The sequence below is a fragment of the Anabrus simplex genome, chromosome 2, assembly GCF_040414725.1.
Source record: "Anabrus simplex isolate iqAnaSimp1 chromosome 2, ASM4041472v1, whole genome shotgun sequence".
NCBI classification, from domain to species: domain Eukaryota; kingdom Metazoa; phylum Arthropoda; class Insecta; order Orthoptera; family Tettigoniidae; genus Anabrus; species Anabrus simplex.
Window position 1 is genome coordinate 485,546,998 of NC_090266.1, and position 16,637 is coordinate 485,563,634.

The following is a 16,637-nucleotide window of genomic DNA, read 5'->3' on the forward strand; positions in this document are numbered from 1 at the left end:
CACACCACAGGCAACCAGTCTCAAAGTAGAGTGATTCCCCGCGTGTTAGTCAGCAGAAATGGCCCGCCGTAGCAAACCTTGTATCACGAGGAATGAAACTTGAGCATATTTTACGGGATAGCGGGAGTGAATCTGACAGTGATATAGCTTCAGAAAGTGATACAGGTTTATTTATTAGCGGTGAAAGTGATAGCAGTGTGACAAAAAGTTTGACTGAAAGTGAGGATGTGTTTGAATGTGACAATGATAATGAAGCTCAGCCTGCCCCAAAAAGATAAGGATTGGGAAGGAAGACAGCAGGAATTGGAGTAAAACAGATGATAAACCATACAAATACACTTTTACAGGTAATACTGGAATAAAGCCCACCATAAACAGGAACCTCCCTCCCAACCCCACCCCTTTACACATTTTTCAACACACGGTTCACTAGTCTTTATGGGAAGAAATTAATACCGAAACAAACCGTTTTGCCAATTAGTTTTTCTCAAAAAATCCTACCTCACCCAGTATGAGCCGATGGTTTCCCACAACATCAGATGAAATCAAGGGTTATTCTGCTTTATGCATTATTATGGCTCCAGTAAGAAAACCCACCTTACAGTTATATTGGTCCATCTGAAAGTCATGCCTCTCAAAAGATTCGTAATTCTTTCTACATTTCTAGATTTCATAATCAATGAAACTCACATGGAAAATGACAGGCTTAGAAAAATTGCACCATCTGCAACAAAATTTCAGAGATGCTTACTATCCAGAGTAGGATATAGCAGTAGACGAAAGTCTAGTAAAATTTAGGGGAAGATTGTGCTACATCCAATTCAACCCACAGAAAAGGGCCCTCGGCATAAAAATCTATAAAATTTGTGAGTCTGACAGTGGATATTGTCTGGGGTTTTCTATTTACACAGGAAAGAAACCAGCCCACAGAAGAGACTGGAATGTTGTCGAGTGAGGCTAATATCATGCAACTATGGATCCATATCTTGAGAAGGGGCACACAGTTTATGTTGGTAACTGATATACATCACTGTCCTTCGTAAATTTATCTTAAAAAAAAAACCCAAATGCAGTAAGAACAGTGCATGTAAATAGGAAAAATATGCCTCAAGAATTCAGGTTGGGGAAAATGAAGAAAGGTGACACCATGGTAGTGTATTCACAGAAGATGATGGCACTAATATGAATGGTAAACTGGGAGCGGAGCGAGTAATACCGATGAGTAATCCGGTTGTAGTGGTAGAGCGCACAACCGATCCCCTCCGATTACAACTGCAAGTACTCGCGGAGGACCAGAGCGCAGTGTAGCGCACGACTCATGTTTAATAAGGGAAGACCACAACGTTCGGATCACGGATTATCTTCAAACTTTTTACAATTGTAGTAGTCCATTAGGACAAGATAATGTTCAAATAGTAAGGCATGCTACTTAGGCGTTTTTGAGAAAATCACAAGACAATTTTCGCATCGAATATGTATCGGTGCGTTGCGTGCATGAGCTTGAGATGGCATTGGTCGAGTGATTAGCGTTCAAGCTCCGTAATCGCTGCATCACTGGATCGAGTCACCCTCATTGCTTTTTTGTTTTTTAACACTGGTCATATTCTTTCATACACATTGCAGGTATGAGCATGTAGGTGCAAAGCAGTTCCGGGTACATTACCAGATTTCACTGTCAGGTATGAGGGATTTCGCAAATCATGACAGGCATACATATCCAGGAAAACATTATGCATTCGGTTGTTTACTTGTTGATAATTATAAATAATATATTTTTTGTAGTCTGTCTCTAAGGTGGAGTGGTTAGTGTGATTAGCTGCCAACCCCGGAGGCCCAGGTTCAATTCCTGGCTCTGCCACGAAATTTGAAAAAGTGGTACAAGGGCTCGAACGGGGTCCACTCAGCCTCGGAAGGTCAACTGAGTAGAGGGGGGTTCGATTCCCTCCTTAGCCATCCTCGAAGTGGTTTTCCGTGGTTTCCCATTTCTCCTCCGTTCGGCCCATACCTAACGTAATGCCACGGCCAATTCCTTCCCTCTTCCTTGCCTATCCCTTCCAATCTTCCCATCTCTCCACAAGGCCCCTGTTCAGCATAGCAGGTGAGGCCGCCTGTGCGAGGTACTGGTCATCCTTCCCAGTTGTATTCCTGACCCTAAGTCTCGCGCTCCAGGACACTACCCTTGAGGCGGTAGAGATGGGATACCTCGCTGAGTCCGAGGGAAAAACCGACCCTGGAGGGTAAACCGATTAAGAAAGAAGAAAGAAATGTTTTGTAATGATAAACATTAGTAAAGAAGAGCCAAATAACATTGGAAATCAAATAAAAGTTCAAATACACCTTTTTTTCATTATATTACCTTTGAATTTTAATATATGTGAATGAAAAAAAAAAAAAAAAAAAAAAAAGCGACAACCGGGACTCAATTCAGCGAACCAGTGATTACGGAGCATGAACGCTAACCACTCGATAACCACCGTTTCAAGCTCATGATCGCAACGCACCGATATATATTCGATGCGAAAACTTCTCTGCGATTTTCTCGAGAACGCCTTAGTACAACAACTTACTACTTGTACATTAGCTTGTTCTAATGGACTACTAAATGTGTACAATGTTTGAAGACGCTCCGTGATCCGAACATCATGGCTTCCCCATGTAAGATTATTGTACCTGTATTCAGTCTGTGATTCTTAATTTGCAACTATACAGTATTTCCTCCGCTTGTTGTGTTTTGTAGATAATGCAAAGTATATTAGAAAATAATTGTGGTATTAGTTTGATATTTAATCCCATTTTATATGGTATTCATGTTTTAGAATATATAAGGAACTGAATACATTTTTACAGACATTTGTACCACAAATGCCACGAACACCGTCTGATGCATGGCAGTTCCTTGAAATTACTGACGATGAAAATCAGCAGAATGCAAATTTTGCGGCCGCATTTATGCGACGGGTGGTGGCGTATCAAATTTGTGGGATCATATCAACGTGCATCAAAAGAATGAAATGAGCATTTTGGCTTCTCCAGCAGAAAATAACATTGCTGTATTCAACAAAACAGTTACGTTGTGAGAAATGGGCAATGAATTTACGTTGCCATACCAATAACGTATTTAAACGTGCCGCCACATTACATTCACTCGGTACAACCAGGTGATGATGTCACAACAACTGCTCTGCTCTGCACCGCTCCGTCCCCACCAATAACGAATGGACAGGAAAGCTGTTACTGTTCTATCCACTTGCCATGATAGGGAAGAAATGATAGGCACAGAAAAATGAGATAGAGAAACAAATACTATAATCTCAAAGCTAAATGTAATAATAGATTAAAACAACTGCATGAATGGCACAGACAAACAGGATCAGCAGCTGTCGTTTTTTCCTGTAATGCATAGGTACGCTAAGGTATATAAGACCTGATGGATGTTGCAATATTCAACAGTTGTGCTATCCAGAAAATGATCATAAAAAAGCAGCAGCATTTCGGAGAATTTAGAGACCTCCATGCAGAACAAATACTTGAGAGAGTTGTGCTTCCTGACTATCCGAGACGGGACAGACCACAAAAGGACATTTCACCTGTTAGACTCCAGGCAGCTCAGTGGGCACACTTTGCTAGGTTTATATCCCCAAACCCTTAAAAAAGGAAAAGACTCCATGCCATGAATGTGTGGTATGCAAGGCCGGGAAGTAAAAAAGTGCAACGAGACATGAATGTGAAAAGAATTGGGTTGCTTTGCATTTCCCGGAGTGTTTTAGGGTGTTTCACACCTCTAAAAACAGGCATGCTGAGCATGTTAAAATCAGTTATGTCAATGGGTTAAAGAATGACATTGTAGCAAGCATCCATGATTCCTTATTGGACAAACTTTCTATTAAGTCTGGACTCAGTGGTGGAGATAGAGGAGGTAGTCCACTACCCTGTGAAGTTCCTTCACACTTTAAATCCACAAGGTTTTCCACCTCACAATCTCAGTCTTAATGCTGTTACACAATCTGATATCTCCAAAGCTTCATAATGGCACTAGGCTTCAAGTCTTTACATAGTTACATGATTGAAGCAATCGTCTTCACAGGATGTGGTGCGGGAGAGACACTTTTTAACCACTGCAGTCCTTTGATTCCATCAGACTGCCGCTTCCTATTCAAACGACTGCAATTTCCCATTAAATTATGCTTCACATTGACAATAAACAAAGCTCAGGTGTAGTCTTTACAAGTTGTTGGTGTGGATTTACGGAATGATTGTTTATCCCCTGGCCGGTTGTATGTAGCTTGTTCATGTGTAAGCTCTTCTGATAGCCTTGTGATTCTGCAGCCACAAAGGCAAACTAAAAATGCAGTTTAAACAAAGAACTTTGGACAACATAATTTGAACAGTAGTAGAATTCAATTGTGACTGGCTGTAGGCAAGGCAGACTGCCATTATAATGAAAACTCCCCAATTCGAGTGTGACCAGCAGTAAATAGGGGCCTGTCATTATAATAAAAACACCCCAACTTGATTGTGACTGGCAGCAGGCAAGAGGGCCTGCCATTATACTGAAATCTCCCCAACTCAATTGTGACTGCCAGTAGGAAACGGGGAGGCTGTCATTGTAATGTAATGAAAACATAGCAACTCACATTTTTTTTCATGAGAAACGACGTATGGCGACCTCCCAGTGGTGTTTTTCGGGTAACACTAAGAGATTTGCAAGCTAATAAAATCTTACAACATGTATGGTATATTACCTAGAATTCCGAACACAATGTAAAATTCCATAGCAAAGGACAGGTACATGAGCTAGTAAAGTATAGATTTAAATAATTATTTTGTGTGTTGATTCAAATATACTAGATGTTCCTTTTTTGCTTTTGCAAAACATATATTATGTAAAATTATTGCATAATATAAATAAAGCTCCCCTATTTTTGAAGTTGAAAATTAAGGGGTTTTTGGGGTGTTATATGTGAGTAAATATAGTAATTCACAAAGGGTGAAAACAGGTGATTAGTGTTGTAATAATTATATCACGTACCAGTTTCCAAAGCAATCTCTCATTTTTTTGTCCCTTTACCTATGCCAAATGAAAAAATTGAGGAAAATATTATGAAATATGCTACGAGGAGCTTCTCCAAAATAAACTTCCTAGGTTTTTTGAATCATAAAGAATCTGACAAATATAAACATTCTTTGAGAATATAATATTACAGTAGATACTATGATCAAGTGACATATTTTGTGCCTTGTAAAAATCTTTAGACTGGGCAAGTTGGCCGTGCGGTTAGGGGCATGCGGCTGTGAGTTTGCATCCAGGAGATAGTGGGTTTGTGTCGGCAGCCCTGAAAACGGTATTCTATGATTTCCCATTTTCACGCTAGGCAAATACTGGGGCTGTACCTTAATTAAGGCCACGACCGCTTCCTTCCCACTCCTAGGCCTTTCCTATCCCTTCGTTGCCGTAAGACCTATCTGTGTCCATGCGATGTAAAGCCACTAGCAAAAAAAATATAAAATCTTTAGCACCTGTTGAATCACCATCAAAACAGGCTGCAAATCACATATAACTTAAAAGCACAAATTGTTGTACCACATCAGAAAGAAGTGCACCAGTACTTTTTACTTGCACGCTATTAGAAAAATGAAATATAAATTATAAATAAGTTAAATACAACAAATGCTGCCTTATAGTGGTATACTGGTATATTCTTATGGCAGCTAAGTAAAACAAATGAAATCGCCAAACATAGCCAAGAAGTAATGCTTATAAAGATGTTTGGATCTAAAATCTCTACATTTTTAAAAGAGGCCAACAAGGAAACACACTAAAAGTAGCATCAAGAATTTGACTTGTTATCAAAACTATTTCCCAGCAACCGAGCAAGTGGCGGCATGGTTTGACAGTAGGTTCAAAACCTGCCTTTGACAGCCTTGAAGACGGTTTTCCGTGATTTCCCAGTTTCACAACATACAAATGCCGGGGCTGCACTTTCATTAAGGTCACGACTGCTTCCTTCCAACTCTTAGTCCTCTCCTATCCCATTATCACTATAATGCCTATTGCTCACGGTAAAATGTTTCGTAAAATTTGTTGTACAATTAATTTTATAAAAATTTGGTGAAAACAAGTTGTGTTGCTCATGGTAAAATTATTTTATAAAATCCGTGGAAGCATCAGGATGGCCATTTATGAACTCACTTCTGAACTAAGACAGGTATGTGCTGCCATCTATCGATACACTTTTAAATCAAGAATCAGCTGTTAACTTACATTGCTTTTGAGGGCATGGCTCCAACAAACAAAGCAAAACTTGCTGCTTTAGATGCACTTATGTTATACAGTGGTAAAAAGGAAGAAAAGAAATGCCAGGAAATGCTGGACTCGGGATCGGATCGAAAGAAGAGAAGAAGGTAGAGGATTGCTGTCCTTGGTCGAAATTTACTTGAGGTTAGAAGACCAACATTCATATAGGGATTCGGCGATTGTTTTTTCTGCCTCTCTTCTTGCATTTCTGTTGTGGTAAAGTGGTGTTTTAACTTCGTACAAACAAGGATATTTCTGGTATTCGTCAGTAAAACACTAACAGCTTCCTTAGTCCACCTGGATCCTCCCATTTTAGAAAGAAGTATTTGTTTACAATCGAGCTTCACAATCTTCTCACGACGTAGCGCCAACATCATTGTGATGTCAGCTTCGCTGATTGGTTCGTTTCGTAAAATTAATTTTACGGAATAGAACATGTCCTATTTTATGAAACGTTTTATCAAATGTTTTATAAAACTTGAATTTGACCATGAGCAACAGAAATTTTATAAAATTAAATTATTGTACAATAAATTTGACAGAAAATTTTACCGTGAGCAACAGGCATAAGACCTATCTGTGTCAGCGCAACGTAAAGCAAATTGTAAAAACAATTTCCCAGCAACAGCTTAACTACTGTACTCGAACTGATTGAACATCATTCTTAAGAACCTTAAAACAAATTATTCATATCATTAATCACATTTTCATGACATTTGTTGATGAGTAAGCTTACCAATAAATGGTTTTATAAAAAAAAAAAAGTATACATCATAGGTAAATATATCAAATACAATATGATAACAGGTTAACAGACACTCTTCAATGTCACACTGAATTAATCCTGTACAGTTAATTCACATTAAATTACACCAACTCCACGTGGGAGTGGCTCTGCTTTTACAGTTTCTCATTCATTCATTCATTCAGTAATTGGTTGATTCATTCATACATACAAGAACACACTAAAGAGCCTGACAATGAAATTTAACATTAATCATTATAACAGTCTTTTTTTAACATTTTCAGGTAATTGAACATTGATCTTGAGATCATGACCCTGACTATCATATCAACAAGGTTGAGTGAGGTCTTTGGAATGCATAAGGATAACTCCCTAATGTACATAGAACATCATGTTTATCCATGATCAACGGTAATGACAAGTGATATGAACTAAGATGCTGCAGTATATATATATATATGGAGAAAGAAGGAAGAAATCAAAAGAAAATATACCATGTAATCAAAAGTATCCGGACACCCCCAAAAACATACATTTTTCATCTTAGGTGCATTGTGCTGCCACCTACTGCCATGTACTTCCTATCAGCGACCTCAGTAGTCATTAGACATCGTGAGAGAGCAGAAATGGGTGCTCCGCGGAACTCACAGACTTCGAACGTGGTCAGGTGATTGGGTGTCACTTGTGTCGGAAGTCTGTACGCAAGATTTCCGCACTCCTAACCATCCCTAGGTCCACTGTATCTAATGTGATAGTGAAGTGGAAACATGAAGGGACACGTACAGCACGAAAGCATACAGACTGACCTCGTCAGCTGACTGACAGAGACCGCCGACAGTTGAAGAGGGTCATCAAGTGTAATAGGCAGGCATCTATCCAGACCATCACACAGAAATTCCAAACTGCATCAGGATCCACTCCAAGTACTATGACAGTTCGGCAGGAGGTGAGAAAACTTGGATTTCATGGTCGAGCGGCTGCCCATAAGCCACACATCACGCAGGTCAATACCAAACGATGCCTTGCTTGGTGTAAGGAGCATAAACATTGGACGATTGAACAGTGGACAAACGTTGTGTGGAGTGACGAATCACGGTACACAATGTGGCAATCGGATGGCAGGGTGTGGGTGTGCCCGGTGAACGTCATCTGCCAGCGTGTGTAGTGCCAACAGTAAAATTCGGAGGCGGTGGTGTTATGGTGTGGTCGTGCTTTTCATGGAGGGGGCATGCATTTCTGGTTGTTTTGCGTGGCACCATCACAGCACAGGCCTACATTGTTTTAAGCACCTTCTTGCTTCCCACTGTTGAAGAGCACTTCGGGGATGGCGACTGCATCTTTCAAAACAATCGAGCATCTGTTCATAATACACGGCCTGCGGCGGAGTGGTTACACGACAATAACATCTCTGTAATGGACTGGCCTGCACAGAGTCCCAACCTGAATCCTATAGAACACCTTTGGGATGTTTTGGAACGCCGACTTCGTGCCAGGCCTCACCGACCGACATTGCTACCTCTCCTCAGTGCAGAACTCTGTGAAGAATGGGCTGCCATTCCCCAAGCAACCTTCCAGCACCTGATTGAACTATGCCTGCAAGAGCTGTCATGAAGGCTAAGGGTCATGTTCAGCCAGGTGTCTGGAAACTTTTGAACACATAGTGTGTGTGGTATGATCACTGAGAGAAAATTCAAGGAAAAAATTACTGGTATGGCTAGTTTTATCTTGCAACTTTCAAATAAATGCTAGGCAGTCCTACACAGCAACCTTGACATGTACAACCATTTTTTTTCTTTCTTAAATCACGATATACATGGAAGAGAAAAAACAAAACACAAACAAATCCTTGTATTAGATAAGGGACAAGCCTTACCATAGGAATCTCTGTACTTCACTTCTATCATCCCAGTAAAACTCCCTAGTTACAAATAAGGAAATAGTGGCTGCATTCAAAAATGAAAACACTGCAAATTCAAAAGCCAGTTGCCACCATTGTTTAGAAACAATCTGAAGGCGGAATAATAAAAAAGGCAATATATAATACCGAAATTCAAGTAGTTTCTGAGGAACAAGACAGAGAAATACGCAAACAAGGTAACCTAACTGAAAAATGATGGTAGTTTGCTTCAATGTATGAAATATACAGAAAATTCCATACATGGAAACAGGTAGAAGGATATATTTAACTGTGAAGTGACGCACATAAACCCTTCTCCATAAATAGAATGTGTAATGTCTGTTATCTGCAAGCAAATAAGGATGAACATGGGTGTTAAAATACACAATAACACATAAAATCAAAAAGCAGAACAAGAATTTTCTTTTGTACCTAAAAACACATTTTACAAATGGGTAGATATATTTAATGAAATAAGGGAAGCTAAAAAATGTTGTGAACATGGAGAAATAAAGCAGTTGTGGCAAATTAATTACAGCTGTATGAGCCTCCTTATCACCGACGACTATACCACCATTTACAATAACGAAAATAACAAAACAAATGCATACTCCCACATAGCTGTATACTTCCCGCAAGAGATTAAACATGAAGTGCAAACAAGCACTATTTCCACTTCTCCATATATGCATAACTGTATCAAGAAGTATCTGCAACAAGAAAAGAAAAAAAGAAAAATCATATTCTGAACTAGTACAAAACTGGCATTTATTTCAGTTTGAACAACAAAGTTCTATATCTACCATGATGTATAATATACCAGGTGGGCAAAATAAAACTGGCCCAGAAAATATTTACAGTAGGAATGACGCGGGATTGACCCTTGTTAACGAACATAACAGAAGATGCTGGAAATATCATCAAAAGAACTGAAAAAATGAGGATCCAAAAATCTTGAACCCACTTCACTCGGAAACCACTGGCAGAACTCAACATGCAAAGGTTTGTCTGGATGCTGAATGCATTCACAACACTAAATTTGTAAGGATACAGATGTAGGTTCTTTTTGATACTGTTTCGAAACACAACAATCTCTTAATTCCTACATGCACAGATAAATGGCGTTGAGATCTCGTCCCACAGGTATTCAAACCCTTTTCTGATAATTACAGGTTTCATTCGCTACAGAGCCCATTTCATGCCATTTTGCCACTAAGTTTTGCATTGGAGACTTTGCTGGAGATTTTGCCAAAACACTTCTGGTCTTAAACTCTTGCGCAAACAGTTCTTCCATGAATCGTGCTTCGTTATAACACTCGACAATGACACACGCTGTTTTATCATGAGCACCATTTTGTGTTGCATTGTTTTGCTCTTCTCACTCACATGTAATAACAAAGCGACGTACTCAGGAGATGCACCCGGGCAGACAGGTGACAGCAACTGATTTGTGCACTGAAATCCCGATTTCCAGCATTTCCTGCAATGGGCAGTTCTCCCATTCATTAACAAGGGTCAATTCCACGTCAGTCTTATAAATATTTTCCGGGTTAGTTTTATTTTGTCCTAAGGTGGAAAACATTCTCCTTCATCCTAAAACTACCCACTAGGATATTTAGAGTAAAGTGCAGAATTATCATTCAATTATTTTACTCCCAAGAAACTCCTGCTAAATTCATCTTTATGGATCTGACTGCATAAAAATATGACAGAATAAAAATTTTGCACCAATTGAAAACATTTTGGCCTATAGCGTAATTACAATTCCTCCTTTTTTAAAAATTAAGCTCCAAAACAAGGAGTGTCCACAGCTTCTACAGAAATATTTACGGATAATTTAGTCCTTTTTTACAAACTTGAATTTGATTCACAGTAAATTTGAATCCAAAGTGAGGATTCAATAGTAAATTATATTTAACATATTTCTTTATAATATGTTTACTAGCAAAACGTACATATCTCAAATTTTCTACATCTCAAAGGTATTTTAATTTCCTGATGGAATGTTATATATTTCCTATAACTCAAAGTTCTATCACTCAAATTAGGATGAACATGGGTGTTAAAATACACAATGACATTTAACATCAAAAAGGAGAACAAGAATGTTCTTTTGTACTTAAAAACACATTTAACAAATATGTAGATTTATTTTATAAAAGAAAAGCAAAGTCACCTTTGTACAGGCCATGAAGGCCCTTGGAGGAGTGGAAGGTAAAGGCTTCTGCCATTGTTAACCTAGGCACGTGATGGTGTAGAATGGTTAGCTCTACGCCCGGCCGCCTTTGACCCCAGGAATTAACCTGGTACTCATTTTGTGTAGGCTGAGTGAACCTCAGGGCCATATGCACCTCCGGAAGTGGAAATCTCGTTTCTTAAATTTTACGACTTCCTGACGGGGATTCGAACCCACGTCCTTCCGGGCGAACCGAGCACGCCTTTACCGCCTCGGCCAGGCAGCCCCTTTAATAAAAGAAGGGAAGCTGAAATATGTTATGAACATGGAGAATTAAAAGCGGGTGTGACAAATATTTGCAGATAATTCAGTCCTTTTTTCTTCAAACTTGAATTTGATTCATAGTAAATTTTCCAAATACAGAATTAAGAAGAAACATCTTGTCCCATCCGTGAAGCATGGTGGTGGAACTATTCTTGTGTGGGGTTGCATGTCTTACATCTTTACATCTGTGGGCACAAAAATGTTGGTGGAATTTTTGCCTCGACGTCTGGAAGCTGTGATCGAAGCAAAAGGTGGCAATACAAAACATTAAATCGTGCAAGAATATAAAAAACACCACAGTGTATGTTGACTTTTATATCTGACCGGTGTTTCATTTGTATACTCGAGATGTCAGTATATGGAACTATTATTAATTGTGCAGGACCATGTCTGTTTATGACACAGAAAGTGAATACATAATCTTTCCTTGATTGCTTTTGTCTCGAAGTATTATTTTTAGGGCGTACGTCTTTAGTGTCTGACTGTACATCATATAATTGAAGCTGCCTTGACTGCTGTTGTCCATATGTAGTAGAATTGAAGTTGGTAACGTCACAGTGTGTGTTTAAGTAACAGAAACAGTTTAAATGGGAGAAACTGCATACCGGTACACTGGTTCCCCACATTAAGTTCACTAAAGAAGCAGAAACCAATCAATCACTCAATTACTTAACCATGTGCAGAGAAATGTACCGTTTATTTTCATTCATATTTATGTGATTACCCCAATGAAGATCTTTCCTTATACTGACACCCGATCCCCAAAAGGAACTTTCACCCCATCTATGCATTACGTAAAACTGAGAGGATTTATCACTCTGGAAGCAGAGAATAAGGACACTATGACTTTGACCTAGCAGAACAGCACGTAACGCAGCAACCCAGCTGTTCAACACATAGCAGGAGAGGGCACATAAGTCTCTGGTAAGACCCCAACTAGAGTATGATTCCAGCATATGGGACCCTCACCAGGATTACTTGATTCAAGAACTGGAAAAAATCCAAAGAAAAGCAACTCAATTTGTTCTGGGTTATTTCTGACAAAAGAGTAGCGTTACAAAAATGTTGCAAAATTTGGGCTGGGAAGACTTGGGAGAAAGGAGAAGAGTTGCTCGACTAAGTAGTATGTATTTACAATTCTTGTTCTTATTATCCACTCAATTCAATACATAAAATGTTTATTGTCTCTAAAGGGACATTAAAATACAAACGTTAATTTATTTACGGGGGTGCTTAAAAAATAAAGTGTATGCCCTGTTAAGAACATTCTCAACCTTGGGAAAATCATATAAAAGATGGCTAAAGATGCTCGATACTGCGAGCAAAACATGTCCCAATTGAGGATATTATGGATAAATGCAGATGCCCTAAATGCCCTGGGCCGATGACCTTCGATGTTAGGCCCCTTAAAACAAGCATCATCAACATCATCTAAATGCCCTAAATGCAGATCAGTAGTTACTGATTGATTTAATAGTACATTACATTTTACATACTTCTCTATAAATTATTTACTGGTGCATCAGGCCAGACTAGAAATACAGCCAAACTTCTATTGCTCAAATTTTTGACATCTTGATGCTGACTGAACTGTATATATTTTCTATCAGTGGCGGCTGGTGGTTTAAAAGTTCAGTGGTGCACAATTTTTACCAATGATATAATATTATTACAGGCTAATTTTCAAATCTAGATACATCAACAATACTTTTTTATTATTAAAAATAAAACAAACACTTTACATTTCTATTTTCAGGAATATTACTATTCACATTTTACATTTAAAAACTCTTTTACCATATTGAAATGAAACACTTTGAGGTAGCCTAATTCCGGTATTGAAAAATATCCTTTTGTAATGTATCTGGTTTCGAAATTAAACGTCGCGTGGGCCTACCCATTCGTTTCACCTCGGATTTTTCCTCGGCAGTCCGTTGCGGAAATGGCCTAGACATTAAAGACTGCACCAAATTCATGATCTGGTAAAATACCACTAACTGATAAAAACGCACAATAATAAAAACACGCATGCTGACACGAATGTTTACACAATGAAATCAATAAGCTACTTAGCTTGTACGCACATAAAAAAGCTCACGACTATACTGAAAGAAATGGCGGTGTTTATTTTCCAATTTAGAGCCATTAGTTATATATCCAGCCACGACCAACTTGATGCGTCGCTCTAGCCGTCCTGCTTTAGCTAGCTCCTTACGGAGCGCAGCGAGGGATCCAATCGGCCGTGATCCAGCAGATGAACTTCCATCCGGTGTCGCTAGATGACACTCCTATTCTATAACAGAATCTCACATTGAGCAACAACGGTCTCTAGTGACTTTGCTAGTGGTTGGTTACGTAGGAGCACGGCCGATTAGATGCTTCGCTCTAGCTAGCTCCTGAGCGCAGCAAGGGATCCAGTTGGCCGTGGCAGGAGGAGCCAGGTTGATAAACCTCCATTTAAGCGATGTATTAGAAGCCACGCCTATCTTCTCCTCTCCCCGCGCACCCCTCTAGCATCCCTAAAGCACACTTCTAGCAGCCCAGGTTTCATCCTACCTCAGGTTGACTTCCTGCTGCAAACTTTTCGGCACCTGCAGTGAACATCTAAGAGTACCGGCTTGTAAAGTACCCTGTAGTCAATATTGGCTCTTTCAAGCTCTTGAAAGGTTTGTCTTGTTGAATGAAAATACAGTAGTTGAGTAATCCAAATTATAAAACTTTACCTAAAATAAACATAAAATTTAATGGGGGTATCGCAAACCTGCAACCTTATGGAGAAACCGCCCCTGTTTTCTATAACGCAGAGTTCTATTGCTCAAATTTTTCGATATCTCTACAGATATATGAAGCCCAGAAGTAAAATATTTTACTGTAACTCAAAGTTATACTCTAATAAGCATTCTCTACATTTTAGTAAGAGTGTACTGTTTGACTTGTCGCATGCCATAGCATCTTAACGGTACTGCACCACACAACCTGGAGTAGCATTTTTGTTGTTGTTGTTGTAATATTTGAAGCCATTTCTTTTCAGTTTCAACTCAGTTATTTTAAAACTGTCAGGTTCTCCAGTCTGCCAAAACAAATTTTGAGGTAGTTTACAAATTTAATACCCAAAATTATCTTGAGTAGCTGCATACCACAGCAGCTTAAAACCCTACTTTTCACTACCGGTACTTCGCAAACCTCAGCAGACTGTTTACAGTAAGGGGTGGTGTGTAAGTAGGGAGCTCCTGACCAGTCAGATTACTCATGTTCTGTTAAGAACAGTAATGTCACTGCCATGGAGAAGAAACCCGACCTGAAAGATTACTGGTAAGCCAAGTGAAAAACAGAAGCTGATTAAAGACGTGGACAAAGGAGGAAGAAAAATAAATAATACTAAAATTACATTAATATAAGAATGAGTTTCTCTCATCGGTTGGCCAGCAGGCGCGCCCAGCTTGCCTGCCTCCTGTTGGCTCATCGCTTCCCGTTACACAGTGCAACGAGAAATGCCTGCACTTCACAGTTCCGGTCTGCACATAGAACGTATATTAAGTGTTGATCTGTCGCTCCAACTGTTCTTGAGATGTACTTCAGGGTATAATTCTCATAATGCCTCCACCACTGCAGAGGAAAGGGTATTTATGTATGATAATTACGTGAAAACAGAATCTTACAGGAAAGTCGTTAGGTGATCTGTAAAACAATTTCCAGGTGTCCACCCTCCACATACAGAGACTGTGCGGAAACTCGTAAACAAATTGAGAGGAACTGGTTCTTTACTCGATAAGAAGCGAAGTGTTAAAAGACGTGTACTTAATGAGGATAAAGTAAATTAAATCACAGATTAGAACATATGCCTACAAAATACCTAAAACGACTTGGACATGAAACTGGGGCTTCGAAGAGCTCAGCATGGCGGGCTACGAAAATGTTAAAATTGAAACCATACAAGGTAACTAGTACACGAAATGCATCCGCGTTATCATGAAAAGCGAGTACGTTTTTGTAACTGGATGTTGCAAAACATTCATGATGAAATAATTGATCCACAATTAATATTCTTCTCCAACGAAGCATGGATCCATTTACAGGTATGTTTCGATGCAGATAGAAAAACCCCCCCATCACATATACGAAATTCCTCTACATGACAAAATTATCAGAGTATGGTGCGCAGAGAATGGATACAGAATTATAGGACCTATCTTATTTTCAGGGCACAATTAATGCACAAAGATACTGGGATAGTATACTCAAACCATTTTTTGACGAACTGACTGATACTGACTGTCAAATTGTTTATTTTCAGCAAGACTCTGCCACCGCGCATACAGCTAATGATACATTAAATTTAATTGAGGAAATTTTTGAAGACCGTGTTATTAGTATGGACTTTTATGGCCGTCACGGTCCCCAGATTTAACTGTTCGTGACTTATATTTATGGGGTAGCTTAAAAAATAAAGTGTATGCAACGCACACTTAGATGAACAAAAAGAACATAAGGCTTTTTGCAGATGATGTTATTCTGTACAGAGTAATAAATAAGTTACAAGATTTGAGCAACTGCAAAATGACCTCGATAATGTTGTGAGATGGACATTAGGCAATCGTATGATGATAAACGGGGTTAAAATTCAGGTTGTGATTTTCACAAATAGGAAAAGTCCTCTCAGTTTTAATTACTGCATTGATGGGGTGAAAGTTCCTTTTGGGGATCATTGTAAGTACCTAGGTGTTAATATAAGGAAAGATCTTCACTGGGGTAATCACATAAATATGATTGTAAATAAAGAGTACAGATCTCTGCACGTGATTATGAGGGTATTTAGGGGTTGTAGTAAGGATGTAAAGGAGAGGGCATATAAGTCTCTGGTAAGACTCCAACTAGAGTATGGTTCCAGTATATGGGACCCTTATCAGGATTACCCGGTTCGAGAACTGGAAAAAATCCAAAGAAAAGCAGCTTGATTTGTTCTGCCTGGTTTCCGATAAAACATTAGCGTTACAAAAATGTTGCAAAGTTTGGGCTGCAAAGACTTGGGAGAAACGAGACGAGCTGCTCGACTAATTGGTATGTTACAAGTAAAGAAAATCATTGTGAATTCGTACTGAAAATAATCTTATGATAAACTAGCTGATGTACCCGTGCTTCACAACGGGATTCTCAGAAAGACTGACTTGGTGGTTTTCCTAACTGAATTCAACATAGGTCA

The 16,637-nt window shown here is 39.1% G+C and overlaps 1 protein-coding gene across 1 annotated transcript in view; it reads right to left on the bottom strand.

The window, feature by feature from the left end:
• Positions 1 to 8,909: 8,909 nt before the first annotated feature.
• Positions 8,910 to 16,637, bottom strand: part of Alg10 (alpha-1,2-glucosyltransferase Alg10) — an 89,141-nt gene continuing 81,413 nt past the window's right edge. Inside the window, exon 5 of the mRNA XM_067139176.2 lies at positions 8,910 to 9,647. Within this exon, the coding sequence (XP_066995277.1) occupies positions 8,910 to 9,647 (738 nt within the window). The remainder of the gene's footprint in view (positions 9,648 to 16,637) is intronic.